The following is a 25,939-nucleotide window of genomic DNA, read 5'->3' as shown; positions in this document are numbered from 1 at the left end:
AGGGTACTTTAGGCAATAGACTTTGCCAGATAAACTGATCCTTATTTCTTTAAGTAACAGTGGCTTACAGTTTGAACCATTTTAAAAGGATTATGTCTTTTAAAATATAAAATTCTGAAATAGAAATACTATATAAACTATTATTTACATGGAGACATTACGAACTTGAATTTGCTTACTAGACTACAACACAGTGACATTCTCTAGAGACATAGAAAGATACAGGATTGCTTCTTAGTCTTCTATTATTTTGGGGTTGATGGTTATAGTTTTCCTCCTCCAACCCTTAATATTAGGCTGTTCCTCTAAATACTGACAATCTTCAGCATCCTAGATTCTTAAATATTTTAAGAAAAATACATTATTAAATTATTAAGATTATATTTAAAATAAGTGAATATGTTGTCTCATTTTGTTTTATTGTCTCAATATATTCTCTCGGCTAATTCAAGGGAATGTTTTTTGCTTGCTTTTGAATTTTTGAGAAACAATAATGACGATAATTCATTAAGTATTATCATAATTTGAGACCCCCTCAAATTTGTAGGGCTTGAGGACCAAACCATTACTCAATTGGTAATTTCAGGGCAATATCAACTGCCAGGCTTCCTGAAGTTTGAATCATAATTTGAGCTGCTTTCTATAGAACTCTATATGTATCCCAGAAAGTTCATGTAAAAGAGAGGAGAGACAATGAACTTACTTGAAAATGTGCATGCATGTATGCAAACAAAAATGCACCAACCAAGAAAATATGCCATATCTCCCTCCCCCACCCACCCTTGCAAATGTTGAGGTGGGGGAGGATGAGTGGAGTGAGCAGAGATTGGTGAGTGGTTCTTAAAATAGTTTTATTTGGATAGACTTCTTCCTGGGAGTGAAAGTGAATGAAGTTTAGATGGCTTTTCCATTATATTCTGAATCTCAATGGCTAAAGCTATTTCTCAATATGTTTAGGCTAATTGAGTTCAATATTTTTATTTTGATTCTTGTTTTTGATTTTGCATTTTTGCACCTTGAAGTATAGTCCAAAACAGTTTTGGTATCTGGGAAATGACACACAAATCCCAGGATTCTAGATGCCTTTGGATATTGTGACAAATTATTTAAATGCTATTTAATGATGACTTTAAAAGAGACAGATGAAGGTAAACATAACCCTCTTTTTGTGTCATTCTTACTGTCATCAGTGGTGAAGCAACCTGCAATTTTCCCCCTCATTTTTTTTGTCTAAATTGGACATTTCTTTCTCGAATTCTCCTATTTCCATGGAGTAAGACTTATTTTTCTTGTTTCATCTTGCCTTTATTTGTGTTTTAAATGCTTCAGTTTAAATAACAGAATAGAATGAGAAGTACTGAGGAATAAATTGATTGCCTTTATTTTGCCTGAAAATATTTTTATGAAGATTTGAGATATGCACGCAATATAAACTTTTTACGGACTGTTGCATTTTTAATTACTGTTCCATTGAGATAGAACTTTCAGTTTAATTTGCTGCAAGGTATTTGTATCAAAAGACTAGTCAGCCCTCTAGGGAGATATCATTTTAAAGTTAATTCCTTTCAGTAGATGGGTCTCTGGAGTAGGATAAATATTACAGTATTAAGTACTTTTAGAAAGCTGAAAAACTGTCTCTGTGGGTTTCTTTCTTGATAAATACAGTTAGTGGGAGGGGAGGGGAATGCTACAATGGTAAATGTTACGTATGAAAGAGACCCCTTTGTCATTTATTCAATAAGTGGTTATGTCAAAACCACTGGCTTCACAGTACTAATGAAAGAACTATTTTCCTGGAGCTTTAAGGAAACAATTGGAGTGCTTTTTCTCATACTCTTAGTCTAAATAAGATAACTTCACTGTGGCCTGTAGGTGTTTATTTCTTACCATGTTTCATCAAGGATCTTGTGATTATATGTTTTTTACAAGTGCCAAATTGGGCCAGAACAATGGAATGGCCTGGAGAATCTCAAACTGAACTTTTGAAATAGGAATATATTTCAATGATGGATAGCCACTGGCATTGGAGCCTCCAAAATGCCTTAGGAGCCATGTATATGTCTGTGGAAGTGTTCATCTCAGCTCAGTGTATTCGATGGACATCTACCTGTTTAAGTCACAAAGAGAATTCAAAATCCCTGGTCATAGTTGACTCTGGCACATCCAGAGTTTGGGGTCTGTTGTTTCTCTTATAAGTGTTTCAATTGGCATCAACTTCATTCTCTCTCAGATCTGTTTCTCTTACAGTGGTCATGATGCTTCTCAGTGTTTTGCTTAAAGGAAGTTTATTATGTTGCTAAACTTTGATAAATAGGAAGATCCCGAAGATGTAATAGTTTTTTTCTTTAGTGAATGAAGCATTTCTTAAAAAAAAACTAAAGGAAACAAGTGATATTCCCTTCCAACTAATTGAATTGAAACTCTACCCTTTTCTATGACAGAGAGATGGCCACACAGAGTGATTTCCTTCTAGCATGTGTTGCTTTGGTTGTTTGTATTAAAATAACTTGCACAGAGTAAACATTGAATGAGCCACTAGGAATAACAATGGTAAAATATTTTGTTTCTTAACAGTTTTGAAGACAACTGATAAAATACCCAGAAACATGTTCAGAAGTCCCAGTAAGACTTGCTGAAAGACCTTTACTAGTCTCTTGGTAGAATTTTGTTAAAGTCAAACTAATTATTATAAACTATTGGCCATGGTATTCCTAACATGCTATAGAAAGTATCTAAATGAAATGGATATAATGAAAGTATATGACACTGAAACCTTTTCTTCTCACCACAGCTTTCATAATATATCGTGTTAGAAACTGAAGAGGACGTACTAACTGAGATCACTGTTTTAAATGTTTTATAGTGTCCTGATTCAGCGTGTAAGCAGGATTTATTAGCCTACCTTCAACGAATTGCCTTGTATTGCCATCAGCTTAATATCTGCAGCAAGGTGAAGGCGGAAGTGCAGAACCTGGGAGGAGAGCTCATTGTGTCAGGGGTAAGCTGGGACTTGGGCTTCACGATTTCAGTTCCCACTGTTGTACTTCCAGGCAAGAATTCTTGGCAACAGTACTGCTAAAAACCACCAAACTACAGTGATTCATAGGGAGGTAGTTTTAAAATAAATGTTATCACCATTATTCCAGACCTTACAATAACTCACAAAGAGCGATTTGATTTTCCAATTACCCCGTGTTTATACTAGCCTTGTAAAATCTCCATTATTCACAAGAAACTAATTTCATAGTCTGCAAACTCATTGCCAAGCTGTGACTATTATAATTATTTGGGGCTTTGGTATATTTACTCATTGTGAGTCTACATCCCTTTGTTAACCCAAGTAATTTTCATTCAGGAGCCAGCCTCTCTATGTGTGGATTGTGTTCACATGTTAGAGATGATAAAAACAATGGAAATTCATTCATCAGGTTCCAATGCATACTAGGTTTTCAGTAACCCTTAAAGCCACAATGTTTGAATGTAATACAGGTTGATGTGCTGTTGCCAAAAACTAACATAGTTTTCAAACACTAACAATTATATATTTTTTTACTTAATCACTCCAGTGTTTCTCTTCTCATGAAAATATAAGTATCTGGTTCATTTCATCAAAGGCAAAGAAATAAGAAGCTCAGTAAATAGAGGGATCATGATTTCTTGGCAAGATTTTCAAATGTATATGTTGAGGTTCTTCATCTTGGCTTCTTCTCCCCCCTCACTCAGTCCCTCTTTTAACAAAAGTTGCCATCTATGGTTTTAAACTATTTGCAGTTCTGAAATGTGGTTCTACCACCTTTAGTTCTTTTCCCAGTCAACCATGATGCTGCCTTTTGAAGTGTGGCATTACCAGGAACATAACCTTATCAACGTAGGAAATGCCTTGCGAAAATCACATTGGTCACAAAGCTCAATTCCCCCCCTCCAAGCCATTTTTTTAAAAAAATTCATCAATTTGACCCTTTGATAAAAATATGTGGAGAAATCATTCTTGAATCCAAAGGTTTTATTTCCTATATTGCTTGAGTTGCAGAAAACATAGCTGGGAAAAGAGCTGATCTGGCTTGCATGGAGGTGCCATCTGGAAAGCCTGGTCCATGCAATCCCACCTAGAGCCCAATAAATTGGCTATTTTGTGCCTCTTTCCAAAGCATAGTCACCTCTTTGTTTTTCCAAAATGATCCTGCTTCAACATTCTTCAACAACCAAGTGCAATCTGTCTTGCAATGTGTCCCTTTCTGCCAAGTTGGTAACTACCAAAATCCTCTCTGCCAAGAAGTAATTGACCAAAACACTGCATCTCCCTTGCTTCCTTTCTTCTCTTCAGCCTCGATGGTATAGTTTCCCATACCATTCAGCTGTCATGTCCATCTGTATATAGTACCTGTGGAACTGAGTACTTTTTGTTTAGCTTGCCTTGTGTGCTTTCATTTGTCACGTTCCAAATCTTATTATTTACATGGATGCACAAAGCATCTTTTGTGGATCTCAGACTCCACAGCTTCATCTGGACAATATTTTCCTGGCAGAGTTGCTCTCCATCATCCTCTCAGTACCCATGATTCATCACTGCCTCCAGAGCTTCATTTCCATTGTCTTTTCCTCATTGAGATGTAGTCCAAACCATCATTCGCTTTTATCACTTGCACTGTTGGCATTTGCAAAGGTGTTTGAGTTGAGAAGCCCATTTCCTTCTTTGAGTCTTATTGGCAAAGAACAGAAATCCTTGCATGGGAGAAGGCTTCTATTAGAGGAATGTTATACAGCTTTATAATAATTCTGAGTCAAATGCATTATAAGGGTTTGCTATATATTGTTTGGTTATGGGCCCACTCTTGGCCTCCTCATGATTTTTTTCAAGCTTCATTGCTATTTGGTGCCATACCTGCATCCGTAGTCTGCTGTCTTTGCCACTTCTGCCTCCACCTTATTCTGCATTTCCTTCACTAATGGCGAATGAAGAAAAAAGTCAATATGTTTATTTTGCAAAATAGCCACAAATGACTGCCTTCAAAGTTTTGAAAGCATCAAGAATGTGACAAACTTTCAATGATGTTGCCAAGAAAGTGCATTCCTGCTTTGGGCTCCATTTTATTTTGTTATCTGGCATGACAAAGTTGCTATAGTTTTAAGGAGAAACAACTATAGTATAATTCATAATAAATAAAGAGAAATAGTTAACATTTTCTTGCTTTCCCCCTATGTTTATATACATGGGATCAAAGCTGTGGTTTCTTCTCTGAAATATATGAAAGCCCCCCAGGAAGATATATTTGTTGGAAGTCAAACTTTCTCCTAAAACAGAAAAGATTTGGACAGGTGATTTCCATTTTGCCAAGAAAATGATTTGAATTTCAAAACTCAGAGCTGTTTTTTTTTCAATCTTCTGCTGGCATGATGAACATATAAAATGTACATGTGCATAATAATATACCATGTTAGCATGTGATGTTTTATGTGATTCTATGTAGACATTGGGAGAGGCCTCTTCTGTTATATCTTTCTTTTGTGTGAGAACTGGCTCTAGAAAATTCAATAGGTCATGGGTGGAAATGGGAGCAAATGCTCTTCATGAGTCATGATGGGGAACTAAAGAAATAAAGCAGTTAGGATGTATGCTGGCATATGCTCGTTCACACAACTGCTGTCTAAGAAGCACCATTAGTTTTCTGGCTGGCGACCAACTTTTTAAATTCATTGGCTTAAACCTTTCTCAACAGCCAAATGGTCCCATTCTTATTACATCTCAAAGTAGAAGATGCATTTGGGAGCCAATTCAGCTCAACAGGGTTGCTCAGGGGTAACAGTAAAGAGGAAAAAATAATTTAAAAATGAGTAGAGTGATAGCCCTAGCTGGTATACTCAGTGGTAGAGTGTCAGCTCACAGACTGAAGGGTCCCAGGTTCGATTCCGGCCAAGGGCACATACCTTAGTTGTAGACTCAATCCCCAGCCCTGGTTGGGGCATATGTGGGAGGCAACTAATCAATGTGCCTTTCTCACATCAACGTTTCTCTCTGTCTCTTTCCCTCCCTTCCACTCTCTCTAAAAAAGTCCATGGAAAAATGTCCCCTGGTGAGGATCAACATCAACAAAAAGAGTAAAGTGATAGAGATATTAAAGTGAAAGCAGAGGACACAAAGGCCAGAAGATTAAAACAGTCTCTTAGTTTATAAACTGGCTTTGTTTGCTTAGTTTGGCGTTTGCTTATTAAGTCTCTTAAGCCAGTTGACATGCATTTTGGGAGAATAAATGTTAAAAGAAGAAGAAAAAGAGAGGGAAGGAAGGAAGGAAGGAAGTGGCATGAAAGAGGGAAGAAGAGAAAACAAGGGAAAGAGAAACTTAATCATAGTATATCATAAATTTGTTTCGAGCAGGTAAGAGCTATTAAACATGACAGCATTATATTCACCATGGGAGAAAAGTTGAGCCAAAATGTTTCAAGTATGTAAATACATTTTGAATACAAATAAGTTCCAATGCCATGATATGGAAATTACCTGTATATTTGATTGTCATGTTTTTAATTAATTTTTGTTGACTAGGTTTCAGAGGATTGAATGGGTTCTTTTACATTTAAAAACAAAGAGGTACACAAAGTTCTGGAGAAATCAAACCCACCTACAACCTTCAATTATCTTTACCTACCCAAAGACTTATACTTTATTCATTATTCTGAACAAGATTAGAAACACTGATGTAGGATTTTAGAACATAGAATGGTGAACATCAGCATTCTGATAAAACTGAAAAATTCCACTTGAAAAAAAAAAGTTCAAATACAACAGGAGCCCCATTATAACAATGAAGCCAGAACATAAGAGCAATATGCCTGCTCTGGGCAGGAGTTCAGATCAGAGATGGAGGGACTTTAATATAACTTAGAGCTAACTCCACAAGAAAATATTAGAAATTTAATAAATTTCATTGCATATGCATGTCCTTTTTTTCAAAAATATGTTTTTATTGATTAGAGAGACGAAGGGGGTGGGTATGTGTGTGTGTGTGTGTGTGTGTGTGTGTGTGTGTGTGTATATATATATATATATATATATATATATATATAGAGAGAGAGAGAGAGAGAGAGAGAGAGAGAGAGAGAGAGAGAGAAACATCGATGGTTGCCTCCCATATGCACCCTGGCCAGGGATTGAACCTGCAACCTGGGTATGTGCCCTGACTGGGAATCAAACCAGCAGCAACCCTGCAGTGCATGGGATGAAGCTCAACCAACTGAGTCACACTGCCCAAGGCTGCATATATATTTTTTATACTAACAAAATGTAGAAACACAGCTTAGAAGTGAGGAATGTTAGTTCCCTAAGTCCTCAAGCTGATTGAATAGGGTCCTAACCTGTTCCTGAGGGATTGAGTAAATGCCCTAATGTGCACTTTTGTTCTTTGTCTTTTAAATCTCTCCTTTCCAAATGTAAATCTATTTCAATTGAGTTATGGAGAGAGTTTTGACAAGGCGAGCAAGTACAGTTTGCGACATTGATAGGATTTGAATTGGTAAAGAGAAAATTGGAGAATAGGGGTTAATTACAGTCATTTGTACCACCTATATTTCATGTCATTAAAAAAAATTAAACTCAGCTAAAATCAACATGAATAGTTATGGTAATAAATGAAAAACATTCAGAAAAATACAGAAACTGATAATATTCAAATCTTCCCTAACATTGGCATGTAATCAAAGATACATATGTGGATCTGCACACATATACATGTAAGAGATACACTTGATTTGACATTTACTCCATTACCCCATGAATAAGCAAAAAGCAAGAACAAATGGTTGACAACTATGACATGTCTAATCCAATACAATTCAGGGAAAATAAAATGTGAGATTTAGTTGTATAATTTCATATATATATATATATATATATATATATATAATGTAAAAATTGTGGTTTGTTGAGATGAAAGTTGCATTCCATTTGAAAAGTTCCGTTTTTTCTCAATAAAATGTGTATTTTGAATTGAGATGAAACAGTCATTTGAAATAAGCATTGTACCTGGTTATGTAGACCTGTACTTTAAGCAACTTTTTTGAGAATCTCCTTTTTATTTCTTCTGATCATCTTTACTGATCAAAGTGTAGTAGTAATGGAAAAAAATCTAAATTTCTAGCTATTTTAATTAGGGTTTGGAATGCATTTTTGTGCTCATTTTATCAGAGGGGTAGGTGTTTAGGGGATTTACTACAGTGCCAAAGAATTTTATCCAGATCTTTCAGAGGGTAGGCCATTAAGTATTTGTTAAGTATTTGATCAAGGAAGAGTAGGAGAGTCCAGATTTGAAGAGTAAGATAAAAACAAAGTTCAGATTACAAATGTGGATAGAGGGAGAACCATAAGAAGATCAAATAGTTTCTTATCATTTGCAGAATGGCACAATTTTTGCTAGTAAGATGGGTTGTTGTATAATTCAATCTTTCTCCCAAAAACCTACCCCCTAATCTGTTAAGATAGGAAAACTATAACCATTTAATTCTGATTCCTGCATCATTTCTTCTTGGTTACATTCCTATCAGTGTATATGTCTTTAATTTTTGTGTAGTCCAAATTATTCAAACCTTCAGAGAAAATAAGCCTTAGGTGATTTTTCACTGCAAACTCATTGTCCCAGTGTTATAAAAGTGACATTTAACAAACTCCAGGCATTATTTTTGGAAGAAAAGTAAAAACCTCTTTGGGTGTCAGTTATCATTGAAAACTTTTGTCTATTGCACCACACCTGTGTAGGTGTCTCCCTTAATAGTTCTGTGCAAGGGAGGATGGTGTACTGCTCTAAGAGGTGGCTTTTCAGTTAAATACTCAGTGATAGGAACCCGACACTTACCAATGTGATCCATTCTATTCATTGAAAAACATCAGTTATTCATTGATGGAATTAAACCAGTTGGCAGTCTTACTGAATTAGAATACTTTATATTCGAACTAGAGGCCCAATGCATGAAATTCATGCAAGGGGCTCAAGGCTCGACCCTCACAGCCCTGGCTGCCTCATGGACCTGCCCCTCTGCCCCCCACCCTCTGGACGTTCTGGAAGGTCATTCTGCTGTCCAGTCTAATTAGCATATTAGCTCTTTATTATATAGGATGCTGTCATCCCAGAAAATAAGAAAACAGACTCTAACTAGGACATGAACCAAGCATATAACTCTACTTTATCTTACCTGGAGGGGTAGATGAATTGACCTAACTTGGATCTACTCAGTAGATTGATTGGATTGCATCACCTGAACTTATGGGCTGAGTTTTTATTTTAGTTTGAGGGCTTTATTACTTGTAAGAGTAGAAAGAGTTAGTGGCTTTAAGAAGACATTTTTGCCTCAGATATTTCTGCCTCAGAAATGTCAATGCCATTACCTGTCATTCAGTCAATGAACTTTCATTCATTTGGGTTTTAGAAGTTTTATAAAGCTTTGAAAATCCTCTAGTTAAAAGAAGGAAGGCAAGTAATTTACATCTTAATTTATTAGCAATTAATGCCTTAGATTTCAGTTAATATTCTGAGAATTATGGGGCATGCAGGAGGCAGCCAATGAATGATAATATTTTTTGAAAACTTGAAAATTAGACACATGAGAGATACCTTGCCTAGATGAGGGACAATGATATATATTTTAATATCTGTGAAACACTGGCAACCCTATTTAAGAAGTAATGGCTTATAACATTTTCTCATAAGAGATTATTCTAATTTTTAATATATTTTTAATTATGCCAGAGAGGAAGGGAGAGAGAGATAGAAACATCAGTGATGAGAGAGAATTATTATTGGCTGCCTCCTGCATGCCCCACACCGAGGATCAAGCCCACAACCCAGGCATGTGCCCTTGACCGGAATCGAAACCTGGACCCTTCAGTCCACAGATTGATGCTCTTTCCACGGAGCCAAACTGGCTAGGGCCATTATTCTAATTTTGAGATACTGTCTGAATGTGGTAATTGTCATATTTTATTCAAAGATGTCCATTAATATGTTTTAAACAATGTCTGTAGTACTGTCATAGGGGCTACTTCCCCCCCACACCTTTGTTTTTTTAAAAAAAACCCCACTAGTTTTGAATATGTGAGGGCAAATCCAGTATACATGTTCCCTTCAATTGAACCAATTATGGGAATCTAAAGTGTTGAGTGGATACCTTTATTTAGAAATAGTATCTGTAATTCAGTTCTTGCTTTCTGGTTTTCCTATATACATTTGAATTTGTCAGCTTTAGTCAAGAAATACATTATTTTGAATTAGTTACAGAAATCCATTGTGATTTTTGTTGTTGTTGTTCCTACTTGGAGATGCCTCAAGAATTCCTGGACTGAAGGCAGTTGAAGAAAAAGAAAACATGTGAACAACTTGATATAAAAAATAAAAGATGAACTTTAAAACCATAAGCTAAGCCCTAACCGGTTTGACTCAGTAGATAGAGCGTCGGCCTGCGGACTGAAGGGTCCCAGGTTCGATTCCAGTCAAGGGCATATACCTTGGTTGCGGGCACATCCCCAGAAGGGGGTGTGCAAGAGGCAGCTGATCGATGTTTCTCTCTCATCGATGTTTCTGGCTCTCTATCCCTCTCCCTTCCTCTCTGTAAAAAATCAATAAAATATATTTTAAAAAAACAAAAAACAACAAAAAACCATAAGCTAGGTATTATCTGGGGATTTCATTTTGATTTTGCACAATTTTTCATTACCTCAGATAATGAAAAATAAAAGAAAGAGACCCCCATGGCAAAGCAGAAACAGAATTTTTAAAGTCTGTACTAGGTTTTATAAAATTTTGAGAATATTTTTCTAGAGAAAGATCAATGTTTCCATATGTTCCTACTTTCTAATGAAAAACGAATCCTAAGTTCTAATGACAAACTGACAATTAGAACTTCAAAGAGTTGTATTTATTTATTGTTTATATAATTATATTTTCTGATTCACTGAATTCAGCATTTCTATTGCATTCCAACTACATAATAGGCATAGTGCTAAATATTGGTTGGGTAAAGGCATTCAAAGACCTTTATCTCTAGGAGCAAATAATTTTTCTGAAAAAGATACATTTTTTGCTGTTCATTGTGCTTTTATTAGATTGTGTAGTCTATTGTTTGTTGTTGTTTTTTAAAGTTTTTTTTTTAATCTTACTGTTCAATATTCTCAGCCAGAAGAGCAGGGTGTTGATGGCTATCTCTGTGTATGCACTGTGTTTCTTGGTTTACTATATTCTATAAGTAAAAATGTGTTTAACTGACAATCATTTGCATTTTGCCCCTATATGTTATTTTGTCAAATGCTTTCTTCAGTTTAACTTAAATGATTTATGAAATATGGCTTTGATCACAGCCCTTAGAAAAGAAATATGTGCCATGCTATGGCCCATGTCTCTTACAAATAGGAATGACTTCTGGATGGGCAATGTGGCGTTTTCTTGGTTCAGATATCTTTTATGCTTCAGAACACATTGTCTTACTCAATTTTGAACAGTCATATTTCTTCTGTATAATAAATGCATTTCAAATATTTTATACCAACCCTATTTTCTTGAAGACAAGCTTTCTTAATTTAGACTTTCATCTTTTCTCACATTATTAATACTATATCTTATTTGATTGCTTTTCTCTGACTACCTTCATCTGTGCAGATGCCTTACTGATAATGAACTTGACTTCCTGGAACTCTGGCTAGATGTTCTGTCAAATCTGCACAACTTGTCTCTTGACCCCTTTCATCCATTTCCTTTTGCAAATCTGTCTTGCAAATGAGATAATAATATCTTGGAGAAGTTCCAGTCAGCATCATCTCCTAAGAACCATGTACTCTTTTAAACCTAAGGGTCTGTATGTGAGAGAGTATCATAAAACCAACTCAAAACATAATCTTTTTATCTCAGAGCTCCTGGTTCAAAGCTCCTGATTCAAATCTGTTGCTATCAAAATCGGATTCTCTCTTGTAATTTCTCTTCAATAGCATTTTGAGCAAATTGAATGCCACTGCCTGATTATGTCTTCCATGGTGAATTTCTTTGTAAATACCTAGGCAGGTCATTCTTTCAGAGTATACACATTATTCGACCTGACTTTTCTCAATCCTTTTCACTAAGAAATAAAATAAAACACTTTGCTTTCAACAAACAAAAAATGCAAAATCAACCCTACATCTCTCTGGTCAGAGTTAGTTATACTCATGACTTCAGTAATGGGATCTCTTGACTGAAATCTTGCAATTACTTCATATCTTGTCTTGAAGAGGGAACTAATCCATTCAGGTAATGCCATAAAAAGCATGCATCAAACCCACAATTGCAGAACTTGGTTTTCATAAACAATGTCAAGAAGCTAGATCCTAAGAATAGTTAGAAATTATTTGATCCCAGCATTGCATTCTTTGTCAAAGAAAGCTTTGTTAATTTAACTAATATAACTAAAGACATCACATTCAATCATACTAAAAAGTCAGCACAGTTCACCACTCTGCATCCTTTTGATGCAGCCTAGTTTTGCATTGGGTTCCTGAAGTCAGGCTCCAGTTTCCAAATAAACAACAGATAATCAATAAGAAATAGATTAAAATCTAATTCCAGTTCGCTTTGTTTTAATAAAATGTTTAACTCCATTTTTTAATATCTTAACATAGGGGGAAGGGTACCTTCTTTGTTAGGTAGTAAAAATCTTAAGGTTAATGGAAAATGAGGAAGTGCATCATTACTCTTAAAATAATGACCTTTAAATTTTGTATGAAAGGTGCTATGATACAAATAAGTTTATAATAAATAATCATTTTGAAATAGAGAAATAATGATAATGGCAAAAAAATTCTGTATAATGGCAAAAAATCAAGAAATTTTTAAAACCAAATGGGTTCATTATAAAGTGTAAAAGAACAAGGGTAGGCCAACTAGTCAGTGATCCAATATGTAAAAACTGGAAGACAATAAGACTTTATAGGGCCATTAATTGGTAAATCTCATGCAACAAAAACTGTTAAATATAGAAGTTGAATTTAGACTTGGAATTAATAAAATGGAAATAGAATAAGGAAAATATAAACAGAGTATTATTGTTTTTCTAATAATATTAGTACAAAAAGGTCAAATATAAGGAAACTTTTTCTCATAGCCAGATATTTTTTTTCTGTTCGATTGTCTTTAATTCTCTCAGGATATTCTTTAAATGTCATTAGCATTCATTTTGAAGTAAAAGATGAGAGTAATGTTGCCAAATCTGTAACTAGTTTGAATTTTATAGCTTCTGTGTTTCAAAATACTCTCTAATTTGTCAATTTTGCTTAATTTTAAATTGTGATTACCAAATACACTATCTATTCAGTGAGTTAAGGGTGACAGTGAGTTATAGTTCAGAAATAGAACTATATTGACTTAAAACAGAAGGAAATAATTCCAAATTGGGAATTTCATCTGCATACAGAAACAGCCAACTAGGCATCACTCATTTATTATGCCATGAATTACAGCTGTTATTTTGAATCTTTATTTTTACTAAAATATTTTCTATGGCGAGAGAGATCTGGCTTCTGGATGTGGATGGTTTCTGGACCTGCCTGCTCTTCAATGTCACCCCTTCCATTTATTTTAGTAAATTTAGTAATTTTCCATCTTAGCTGATTAAAATAAATAGATTCAGAGGTATAACTAGGTGACTATAGCAGAACTGCATGTGACAAAAATATCTGGTTACTTCGCATCACTGAGTCACTTAAACTTGACCTCTCAGAGCAGCGGTGCAGGGGACCTTATGACTGTAGAAATCATGCTGTGTTTGATTTTTCTCCAGTTTTGAAGGTGGACCCCCTTTCTATGTATGTGATATTCAGTATACATGGAAAAATTTAGTCAAGACTGTCAGTAATATTTTATGTCAAAGTTCACATCCTAAAGGTAGAAATAGGCATTGGTCATTGGCTTATCTTGGAAATTGTGCTTATCACACAATCCACCCATGGGTGCAAAAACGAAGAGTAAAAAGAGTTGCAATTTTAGCAACAATGAATGCCTTAGTTCTTCAGTGATTCCAATAACAGAGGTAAGTATCCCCTTAGTGTCATTACTGGCTGGATGTGCAGAGGCCCGAGGGCTTGGTGAAGGTCACACAGCAGGGCAATGGAACTTCCAAGAAAGGCATCTGACACTCCCCCTGTACCGTTCCAGGCTTTAAGAGCTTCAGCCCTTGCTTCCTCTCTCGGTGATCTTCGGTGCTTTAAACAGGGGATTCACCCCCTCTGACCCCACTACAGTTGTCCCTACAATACCTGACAAGGCAGGGTGCTTCTTCATCCTCCTTCTCTCAGGTGGTCCATATACCTGTTCAAGAGAACCAATGAGGAATCCTAGTGGCCGGGCCGTTTAATATCACAGAGGCCCACCCATCTCTTTCAGCACCTAATTCCTTCATATGCCTCTTTCTCCCGATTACCCACTCCCTCTTCCACGTCCCTAATCCCTTCCCAATAGGGTACGTTTTATTTTTTTCTCTTGCTCTCTCTCTCATGCTCTCTTTTCTGTATCTCTCGGAAATCAGACAGGAGTTCAGAACACTTTCACTACCTTTTATGAGGTAGATTGTGATGTCATAGATGGGGGCAGGGCTAGTCAACTTTCTACCCACCTCCCAACCTGTGCTGAGGGAGCTCCGATCAGTGGAAGCAGTGATTCCTCCATGGTGAGTAACTTTGCTTTCTAATCTAACCTGTCTCATTGTAAACATTACTTTTGAAAGCAGGAAAATGGGGTTTTAAGGAGGTAAAGATGCGGCCACTCAGGCCCTCTTTACTTACTGTTAACCAACATTGGAGAAAGGATCTACTTATTTATTCTCTATATAGATGAAGGATTCTACAGCACAGATACACTCTTCAACTGTGATCTAAACTTGAGAAATGAAACTGGTATTTTTATTCCTCTATTTCTGAGTCTTTCTTTCCATGGGGACTGAAAGTCATTGCGGATGAGGAATGAATTCATTCTGTAGTCCTTCAGTGAGCTTCTTCAAGGAGGACTAGTTAGGTGAATGCATTCTTCTTCATTTGAAAGATTTCTGGATCGCAGAATAGCCTTTATTGATGTTTGCCCAGAGAATCAGTCTGCTCCTCCAAAATTGTGGGTTAAAATGGTGAAGAAATTGATACATAAAAGTTGCCAACAATTTTGGCGTTGATATAAACAAGTGAAAGTGTTTCTAATGCACAGACTAAAAGATTTATTTTTAAAAAGAGAGTCACCATTCTCACAAGATGAAGGGTACAGCCACATTACAAAGTGTCACAACCCAATTTGCTACCTTTTTGTTGTTGCATGTCATAATATTGATGCTGTTTGGTGTGATTCCTTGGGAGTTATGGGCTTTGAAAAGCTGCGGTCCTTTGTTTCATTGGGGTTTCTGTTACTGATTATTTCTTTTATATGCCTTAGTATTTAGAAAGAAAAAATCAACTGGAGTGAGCATTTTCCTCCACCTTCCTTGTTCACTCCTAGGTACCTATTAAAACTGTCAAGATGTCAGCTTCTATATAACAGGGCAAAGGAAGTTCACAGAGGTGGTTAAATCTGTAAGGGATGTTTAGCATCAGGGTGGGTGTTTTTGAAAGGATTTGAACATCAGAACCTGAGGCCCTGTTACTTCTCATGAGGTGGGATAAAAACATCCTCCTGTGGATCAGGAGTATTATGAAATATTTTAAGAATGTATCACTTATTTTTTCAAAGTATATATGCATCCCCAGTTAATTGGCTAAGTGTGGATATTGGTTTTGAAGAATTGGGGGCAGTTTAAAAGGAGGAGTCCTTTCTCATCAATAGCTTTTGTGTTATGGGTAGATTTTCCCGCCCCTCCTCCCCAACTTAGGCATTTTAACAGCTCAAAACCAATAGTCCAAAAATGGACTGGAGCTGATACTGCCCTTTTTGTCACCTGGGGTGGAGCAGTGTGGCGATTTCTGGAGTAATTTTCCCACCTAAGTTTTCTAACTTAATATGACTGCAATGGTGGTGATTTCAGGTACAATAAGGAAAAAGAGAGCCAGGGCTGGGCAATAGGAAGATCTGAGTGATAATCACCTGCCGTCAGCTTAGTATTGCAGTGTGGGTAACATCACATATGTTGGGTGATGTATGTTGGGTGCCTCACGTCTATGGCCTACCTCCCATTCAAAATGCTAGACCCCCGAAACACCAGTACAAGCCCACTTTCAGTGCCAGAAAAAAATCTGATGTCTAATCATAGCTCAAGTTTTTAATGTCTTTTATCAACCCTCATACAGCTGCCAGGTAAGAAATGCTCATATTTTACAAACCCTTGGAATACAGTCATCTTTAAACTTCGTGAGTTAAGAACGGTTGTGTTGTGCACTTGTGCAAATTTAGAGAGTATGTCATGGAATGCATTGTGTATGCACTTGTTTATCCTCATGTGCATGTGTCATTTATAGTGGTGTTCAGTGTTTTTTTTAAAATTCATTTTGTATGTATTTAAGTTATAATTTAAAAATACATACACATAATTTGTGCTCTAAATGAAACAGTGAAGTAGAACAGAAGTTGCATTAATTTGGGATCTGAACACTGGTCCTATTTCTGTCACTGCCTAATTAGGTAACAACATCAATTACTTAAGTCTTTTGGGCCCCTGTTTTCTCATCTGTAAAATGATGATAGATGATCTAATGGATATATCCTAAAGGTTTTCTGCTCTAAAAATTTATCATATATTTTTGAAGAAATGGTTTATGGGGAAAAATTGATGATGAGACTTGTTGTTGTTGTTTTTATAGGTCCCACAATTAGTCAAATCAGAAAGAAAATTTTAGTCCAAACTATATTTTTAAAGTGTACCCTATATCTGATGTAGTATTATTTGATTAATAATTTAAGTGGGTTATATATTTTTAAATGGACAATATCAAGGCAATGATAGTTAACTATGTGTTGATTTAGAAAACTGATTTGATTTTTAACTCAAATTTTTATGTTGTTCTGATTTTTGAGATTTAAAACAATCCCTGTTTACTAGGAAATAGATGGAGCTAGGTCTCATTGAGGTTCTAACATTCAAAATTACTTATGCAATATTGCAAAAATTTTATTATGGTGCTGAGAAGGGTTGATGAGTTGGGAATTGGTAGGTACTGAACTATGTGCTATGGGGGATAGAAGCACGTATAGCCTGTTTCTTACTCTTGAGGAATGTACAACCTTTTGGGGAGTCTAGATACATGCCAAGTGTCAACTTGGAGGTGAACACAGTTAAGTGTCCAAGAACCAAGAAATATCCCAAATATCCCTGTGACCGGCGTGGGCTGGATTGCACAGGAAAGGCTTTCTGAGAAGCTGAGGCTGTCAGCTAACTTTGAACAGAGTGGTTTAGATTTGTGTTGTCATACAAAGGACAGCAAGGAAGCATTTCAGGTCAGCGAGACCACAGAATTGTAAATGTTACAAAGGATATCTTGTGTTTAGAATTGCCATGTATCAAAATCAAAGTCATTGCTCATAGTCCAGTCCCATATTTGTCCCTTCCCCCTTAATCATGTGCTGACTTTACCGTATGTGATATACCTGTTTAGAAGAGTTGAGGAGGCTGCAAGTGAGTGAATTGCAAGGATTATTATAACTCGCAGCCACAAATGTGGAAGAGAAATGAATAAAAGGAAGGAATTAAGGACAGAAGGAAACTCTAGCTCGTAGACTTTCTGGGATTATCACTGACAGGTTTAGAAATGTCGATGGTCATGGAAAATGCCCGTTAGCTAAGGAGAATCCATGTAACCGGGGTGGTTTTCCAAAGCAAAAGGAAGCTTCTCTGAGCCCTGAGCTGGAATCATGTCAGATTCTGCTCTCAAATAGCCAGTTTGAGAAGGTTTTAACACTAAGCAAAACTAAACATGTAAGTCTCTTTCCCCCATATACATGGAAAGAGGTTACTGATTTGGGCATGATTTGCCCACTTTGACAAAGAAGAACGCTTACGTTTGAAAGCCTCTCTGTTGTAGATGATTTGCAGTGTAAACTTTGCATCACATAACGGGCACTGTTTTTTTGTATTTCTTGCCATCCAAGTTCTTACTTTGGCCTTCCTGATAGACTGGAATTTCATGAAGGAAACTGTATTACCCCCTATCCCAGATTCTAAGGACTTGGTCTATGTCGTCCAGTGAAATGTTTCTTAACTTCCTATCATGACATAAAAATTGATTTTTAGAATATATTATCTCAGGAAGTCACTTCTAAAAGCTAAATTTGTCTAGATGGGAATGATGAAGTAGCAAGATCAACATCAGTTTTACAAAGACAGGAACACTCTCTTAAAACTTTCTCCAAAAAAAGTCCAAGTAGGACCTACGTAAAACTTTGTGGGGTAATATAGATTATTAAAGAAAATTAGAAATATTAGAATTATTTTTGTCTCAAGAGAACAATGACAAGGATGGCAACTGTTCCCACCTTCCCTAATGTCCCTAAGATGTAATTTTAGAAAAATTAGAATCTGTTAGGTTTACCATTCAACAAACATTTATTGGGTAAATAACATGTGACATTCACTCTCCTATGGATGGACATGGCATTAGTATGGATAGATTATAATAATCACTTGAACTGAAGTATATACAAAATGATGGGGGCATCCCATGAGAAGGGGAAGAGAAAGCTTAATAAAGAAGGTACTATTTTTTAAGCCTTCCTATATAAGTGGATAGGTGTTTCCAGGTAGAGGTGGAGAGAAAGGACTAGCCCTGTGGTCCGCAAACCGCGGCTCGCGAGCCACGTGCAGCTCTTTGGCCCCTGAGTGTGGCTCTTCCACAAAATACCACGTGCGGGCGCACACGTACAGTGCGATTGAAACTTCGTGGCCCATGCACAGAAGTTGGTATTTTGTGGAAAAGCCGGTATTTTGTGGAAGAGCCACACTCAAGGGGCCAAAGAGTCGCATGTGGCTCATGAGCCACGGTTTGCCGAGCCGCAGTTTGTCGACCACTGGACTAGCCCAAGAGAGAAACAGAAAGATCACAGTATTATGGCATGGATGTATTCTGAGCTCACTGGACCTGCAGATGTCAGAGATGGGTAGAAAGATGGAGAAAAGTGAAAGATGAAATTAAAAAGACAGGTGGCAGCTGGACATCAAAGTTTTCAATCCCTTTCTGACTGTAATGAGTGTTTTTCAAAATGGCTAGATCATGGGGTTGGCGCGCCGCCCTCTATCACCCACAGAGCAGGGCCAATCAGGGGGTTGGGGCGCCACCAGTGTCACACTCAGGGCAGGGCCGATGGGGAGGTTATGGCTCTACCCCGTCACACACAGAGCAGGGCCTGTGGGGGGTGGGGGAGGTTGGGGCGCCGCCCTCTATCACCCACAGAGCAGGGCTGATCAGGGGGTTGGGGCTCCGCCACTGTCACACTCAGGGCAGGGCCGATGGGGAGGTTATGGCTCTACCCTGTCACACACAGAGCAGGGCCAATCAGGGGGTTGGGCGCCTTCCCCTGTCACGAACAGAGCAGGGCAGATAGGGAGGTTGTGGCCCCGCCCCCTGTCACACACAGAGCCGCAGGGCGATCAGGGGTTTTGGGCGCTGCCCCCTGTCACGCTGATCCGGTTGCTCCGCTGATCCCGGTGCTGGGAGGCATATTACCCTTTTACTATATAGGATAGAGGCCTGGGGGCTGGCTGGTTTGCCCTGAAGGGTGTCCTGGATCAGGATGTGGCTCCCCACTGGGGTGCCTGGCCAGTCTGGGTGAGGGGCTGAGGGCTGCTTTCAGGCTGGCAGTTGTTGACTGAAGCTCCTTTTTTTTTCTCTTTTTTAAATTTTATTCTGGGCCAGCTTTAGCTCTGGCTCTAGCTCTGAGGCTTCCGCTGCTGAGCGTTCTATAATCGAAACAATGTATAACTCCAGCTCTGAGATCCCAGCCTTTTGTTTAGCTTCTATATTTGTTAGAATGTTTCAAACTGCCGGCTCAGAGGCTGGCAAGGCAGGCGGGGAACATTGGAGTCCTCCTTCACTGCAGCAAGCAAGCCTCATGTTCGCTTCCAGCTGCCTGGCTGCCGGCCGCCATCTTGGCTGACAGTTAATTTGCATATACTCACTGATTAGCCAATGAAAAGGGTAGCGGTCGTACGCTAATTACCATGTTTCTCTTTTATTAGTGTAGATTCCTGTCATGATTAGAAAAGTCAGGCTGTCCTGCCAGTCAGTATAGGGCCTGACTTATATTATGGTTTATATTGCAAAGTATATTCATTACATAACTATATGTTTGAATCAATGGTCATTTAGAAGTGCTAATTTTTTTTCTCTGATGGTAACAGCTGCTATCCTATGCCTGTTGGTCTGTGTAGAAAGTTATACAATTGTTCAAAGATGTAAGAAGACAGAGGTATCTTACGTTTAACTAAGGTGTGAGAATGAACGCTGGTCTGGAAGAAGATAGGTCTCAGATTACAGCAGTTCTGGATTCAACCCCCTAATTGTTTTACATATAGTTTCACTGTTCCAGATCACCAGGATCTTTTGTAAAGCATTTTTGAGAGCTTCCTTGCTTTTTCTCCATATTTATCTGTTTGTGCTGATAACTGAAGCAACTTCTTTGGCGGAGATGGTGATACTGTCAGATTCTAAAAGCAGTTGACTGGTAGGATGCCAATGCCTGCCATTAACTGAGTAAATTAAATTTGGCATTTTAGCATGACGACCTAAAGACTTTTTTTAGTTTTCTTAGCATTGATGCATAGCTCTGTGATTGCCTTTATCACACCGACCCAGGAAAATATAACCTTAGGTGGTTCTAAGAATGTGCAGGCAAAATTATTTACCACAAGGTCCAGCCTTTTACCTGAATAAAAGCCAAGCAGAGAACAGTAACAGAAACATGATTTTGAAGTCAGAGATCTGAAAAATAAGTTAGAGGATACCCTTTTCTCTTAAGGTAGGTGTTAAAATTTGAGCAAGGTGCTGCTGTTAGATGCGAATTTGGAAATCAACTGAGTGTTTTACAGTCGCGGGGATATTGCGCAATATTATGAATCTCTGTGCTTTCACTTCTGATTTATAAATTGGAATAGTAGTGCCACTTGGACCCTAGTAAGTCACAATTATTAATATACTGCCTAGGATGCCGTGAGGACTTAGTATGTTCGAGGCCCTGTCATCCTATAGAGGAGACACTGTCATTTCCATTAAAAATATCAGGAAAATGAGATTCAGAGAATTTAAGTAACTATGTGGAGGTCACACAGTCATTGATTGGTACATTGCATGGCTTCTAGAAGCCTGCCTTGATATTCTTCCACGGCATGATGAGTTGTCTGTCATTCCTGCTATGACACTGCAATGTAATAGCATTTAATGTGACGTCTCCCAATTAGCCTGTAAGCTCCATAAAGATAGCAAATGTATCTGAATGTTCATTTTTCCCTGGTTCTTTGCACAAGGAGCACATAATGTGTGCCTAATACATTAGCTTCTCTGCCATTCTTTTTGCCAATGTAATGTTATCACACTGAAAAATCCCAATAAATGATTTGGAAGTCTATCATTAATTCATTCATGTGTTCCTACCTGAAAGCATGTGACTTTATTTTAAATATTAGACTGCAAAGTGTATTAAGATTTGGGGCCAAAGATGAAGTAATTCATTTTTTTCTAGCTAACAAATTTCTTTGTAATTTACTTTAAAATTTTTGGTACATTAAGTAGACTTTTTAAAAAAAAGATTATGGTATGGATACATACAGAACTTCTTCCAAAAGAACTGAATCAAATTAGTCATTTACTTTAAAAAGGAATTTGAAAGTAAGGGCTGAAGTCCCATGGTTGGTTTCATTTGCCCTCCCACAGAAAGGTCATGATATATTAAAATATTAATTCTATGTAGATGTTAAATTTTGCTTTATAATTAAGTATCCTAAATTATTAACACCAAATAATAGTATTAGTAATTTTATAAAGCCTTGCACATGTTTTAATTAGGTTTAATTACAACTGCATAGGATAAGTTATCCAAATAGAGTTTGTCTCTTTCTCAAGAAGGTCTGTATAGTTCAGGGTCAATAGAGCAATCCCAGAGTCTAGCATCAAGGACTCAGGCCCCTTCTGACTTTATGGTCTGCTCTACTTAATATGGGGCTTCTATTCTCAAGTTCACTTTTCAGTCTAAGATGACTGCTAATTCCCCACCTTACCATTTCCCATATAGGAAGAAGAAAAGTGGGAAGAGAGCAAAAACAGTGGGCTGCTTAGCTGTTAGCCCCTTTAAGGAGATTTCCCAGGAATATTTGTTTCCTCACTTCAACAATTTCTTACATTATATGAGGAATCTGGAAAAAAAAAGTGGGGAGAGTTAAGCATGGGTTCATAGTTCTTCCCCATTGAATAGAACATGAATTGAATTCTGAATCCTAATAGTTACTGTATGACCTTGAGCAAGTTTCTTGGCCTCTCTGAATCCCATTTTTCATGTGTAAAGTGATGATATTCATAATTGTTTTATTGCATTGATATAAAAATTAAATGTGTTAGTATGTGCCATACACTTAGCACAATACCTAGACTGTAGAAATATGAATTAAATGGGTAGCTAATGTTGTTTTTCCATTATCTTGTCTCTCCCCATAAAAGACAGAATTTGGATGATGTAGGTACCCTTTTGTTCTCTCATTACGTCAACTCCAGTTGAGCCATTAGACATAGAGCAGTAAACAACCAGCTAAAGTCCTGCCCTCATAGCGATTACATTCTCTTGGCATTGGGAGTCCTAGAAGAATTGCTTACAGATAGGTAATAATACAGAAGGGAATGATCTTAATAGAGAAGTGAGGGAGTTGTTCTCATATTTTAATGTGTAGAAGATTCACTTGGGTAGCAGATTAAACATTGTATGTGGGAAATGTATTTATATGTTTTACGTTGACTGTAAGAAGTAGAGCCACCTGTTAGCGTGCGATAAAAACTACCCGCAAACAATGTATTAAAATGGAGATTCCTGGGCTCTGCCTTCACAGTTCTGAAAGTCATGCCAGAGATCAGGAATCTGTATTCGGTTCGTAAATGTTTCTCACGCACCTGACTCATGGATCACTCTTCGAAAAATAGAGGTCTAGGAAACGGAGGGAGGAAAGCTCTCTGAGCTATGGTGAGAGCTTTCCAGGATTTGGCACCAGTTTCAGCCCTTTCCTAAGAAACCTCTTGACTTGCTCCATTAGGCTATGTTAGCCTTGCCTCGTCTGGATAATTCTTAGTTTCAATGGTTTGTTGTGGTTGTCCATTGTAGGATGTTTAGTAGACATCTCTGTTGTCTCCTTTCCCAGTAGTGATAATCAAATGTCCTCAGACATTGCCAAATGTATCCTAGGTTGGAGAGACAAAATTACCCCAGAGGAGAACCATAGGTCTGGTTGAAATCCGACCTTTTACTTAGAACATAGCGACTATCTGAAATGGAGGCATTGCCTCTTCCCTCTGAAAGGGTGGGAGATGGCAGATACAATGATTCCAGCGTCTTGTGCCATTTTCCTACCTCCAACCTGGCATCAGAGAGGGGTTGGAAACTTTCCTAGAGCAGGACTCCTGAGAACCCATCACAATCATCCTCTGGCCATAATCTTAACATACCTTTTCAAAGTCTTTACCTCCATTCTTAGTTACCCCAAATCTTCCTGTCTTAAAGGCACAGGCATTTTTACTCTCAAAGGCAATTCAAAGCTTTGGCAAGAATGTTGTTTAAAACTTTAAACAAGGCAAACGTGACGTCAATATCCTTGTTTGTAAAAAGCAAGAAATTGAAGTTAAAACAATTGTTTTTATAGCACTTTTTTTTAATAAAAAAATCCTTTTCACAGATCATTGCATATCACTTTAGCTATTCTCTGATGAGAATTACATTTTTTTAAAAAATAAGGAAAAGTAGCAGTAACAGTTTATATTTTTAAAAAATCATATTAAGAAATGGAGCAGGATGGTCTCATTGAGATGCAAATTACTTATGCAGGTATTTTTAAGATGATATTTAGCTCTGCAATGCTGAAATTAATGTGAGTGAGCCCTTGAAATCAAGTTATAGGTGGAAATGGAATGTTTCACACCTTAGTATGAATGTTTTTAAAGAGAAAGTTGGAGAACTGTAACAGGTGGGGAGTCCAAATATAACAGAGATTACTTCTTTCAAAGATGTAGCTGTAGCATTTTTGAAGAGTTTTCCTTGGCATTTTTTAGTATATCAGGTAAAGAAATAATAAGGTGGTCTTTATATCTTATTATAAATATGGAGGTGATTTAACTTTGTCAAAGGCTAGATTCACAGGGACTCCAAGGTAGGGATTGTGCCTTGAGGAAACTTTCATCTTAATACTAAGCATGATTTTAGTAGGGGCAAGTTACTGTACCAGACGCTCTCTGGCCCTTTAAAGTTTATCTTTCTTCACTGGTGAAAAGTTGTGATTTTCTCAGAAGTTCATGAAGTACTTTTATTTTTCAAAGAAAATTTCTAATATCGTAGATTTGAGGCTTGCTTTAAAGGGACCCAACTGATATTTTTCTATGATTTGTGGCAATACTGTTATGCATTTTTCAGTCTTTTGAGGATAGTCTGGCCTTTAATCTGTGGTTTTGAAAGTTCCTTGTATAGCTCAACCTCTTTTGCAAAGGAACAGACAATATGTTGTCCAGCTGTAGAGGTACTTTGTTGGACCAAAGAGATGATATTTCCAGTTTTAGATGGAACGGTCTGGTGCTTTGGCTGCATTTGTCCTAAAAGCACAGTCCGGGAGAAACAGACTATGAGGTTCCAAACCAGGCCAAGCCTGGCAGGCACCTCTATGGAGAAGTTCCCTGGCTTCTCAGGGGAACCACCTTAAATGCCCTTTGTTCCTTACTATATTCCAAAGAAGTCAGAGCTAAGTATACAGCTAAATACCCTGTACCTGGGAACTGAAGTCATGCATTTAAATCCCTGGTTATTGTCTTATTAGCTAGCCAGTTGCTTCTCCTTAAGCTTCAGTTCCTTTATCTATTGAAAAGTGAGGATAAAGTGATGGATCACTTTTCCTTGGTGAGGATTATGTGATGTAACATACAGGAAAGATATAGTTGCTTGGGATGCTCAATATGTATTGAATCCGGAAAACATCCAAAGTACATTTACCAAATAAAGGGAAGTACTAATCAACTTGTATGGGTAGGCCGGTCAATTGACGAGGCAGCCTAAACACTGGGGACATGAACACCCAATCCCATATGCTTATGGACATGCCAGTAAAGCAGTAGGAAGTACTTGTTCCTAAGTGGCCAGAAACCTAACACTCAAGACTTTAATGTATCACAAAGTTTTTGAAGGGAAAGCAGCAAGTAAACAACTCTTTGATTCTAGCAAGAAACATAATGAGGATTGAGCTGGAATCACCAAGAACAGCTCCATGGATGAGCTGGCTACTTATATGACAAGAATGGTTTACCTCATTTTTAGTTGACCTTCTGCATCTCTTTTTTGGGCTGCACTCCATAGCCAGTGTTTAGGTCTCTGAAAGAAGTTTCCTGTGTTTTATTTGAGATTCACATTTCTTAACCATTCTCCAAAAATGGGAAAAATGAGATTGTTTCTAGACTACCCCAACCATACTTCATCCCTTGTCACGCCCACTGTCAGGTGGAAGAAGAAAGCTTGCCTCCTATTGAGAGTACCTTGTTCTTGCTTTGCTAGGGCTTATGATACCCTCACAGTATCCCATAGTCTGTTGGAATAACCTTCTCTGTGCAGAGTTTTTTTGATCCTAAAGTTCCCAGGTGATCCAATAAATTATGGTGAAGATTTTAAAAGGACTTCCAATGGTACCCAGAGGTTATGCAATAATACTTTAAAGTGACATACTTATTTAAATTTTAAACGGTGTTTTAGATTTGCCTTCCCACATGGATCTCAGAATAATTGATGAAATATAGAATATTAAT

General features: G+C 37.4%; 1 protein-coding gene across 8 annotated transcripts in view; it reads left to right on the top strand.

Annotated features, from left to right (window-relative positions):
• The window catches only part of CTNNA2 (catenin alpha 2), a 962,766-nt gene that overhangs the window by 920,887 nt on the left and 15,940 nt on the right, over positions 1–25,939 (top strand). For 4 of the 8 annotated variants that reach the window (XM_006098480.1, XM_023762214.1, XM_023762216.1 and 1 more), the window contains one exon: positions 2,864–2,998. The exons of 1 other annotated variant lie outside the window; for it this stretch is intronic. In XM_006098480.1, coding sequence (XP_006098542.1) covers positions 2,864–2,998 — 135 coding nt within the window. Of the gene's footprint in view, positions 1–2,863; positions 2,999–14,529; positions 14,671–25,939 lie in introns of all 8 variants that reach the window. 3 more of the 8 variants (XM_023762210.1, XM_023762212.1, XM_023762211.1) reach the window with 1 other exon arrangement.

The sequence above is a fragment of the Myotis lucifugus genome, unplaced genomic scaffold (assembly GCF_000147115.1).
Source record: "Myotis lucifugus unplaced genomic scaffold, Myoluc2.0 scaffold_237, whole genome shotgun sequence".
Lineage (NCBI taxonomy): Eukaryota > Metazoa > Chordata > Mammalia > Chiroptera > Vespertilionidae > Myotis > Myotis lucifugus.
Note: the sequence above shows the minus strand (reverse complement) of the source record. Positions and strands in the feature narration are given on the sequence as shown.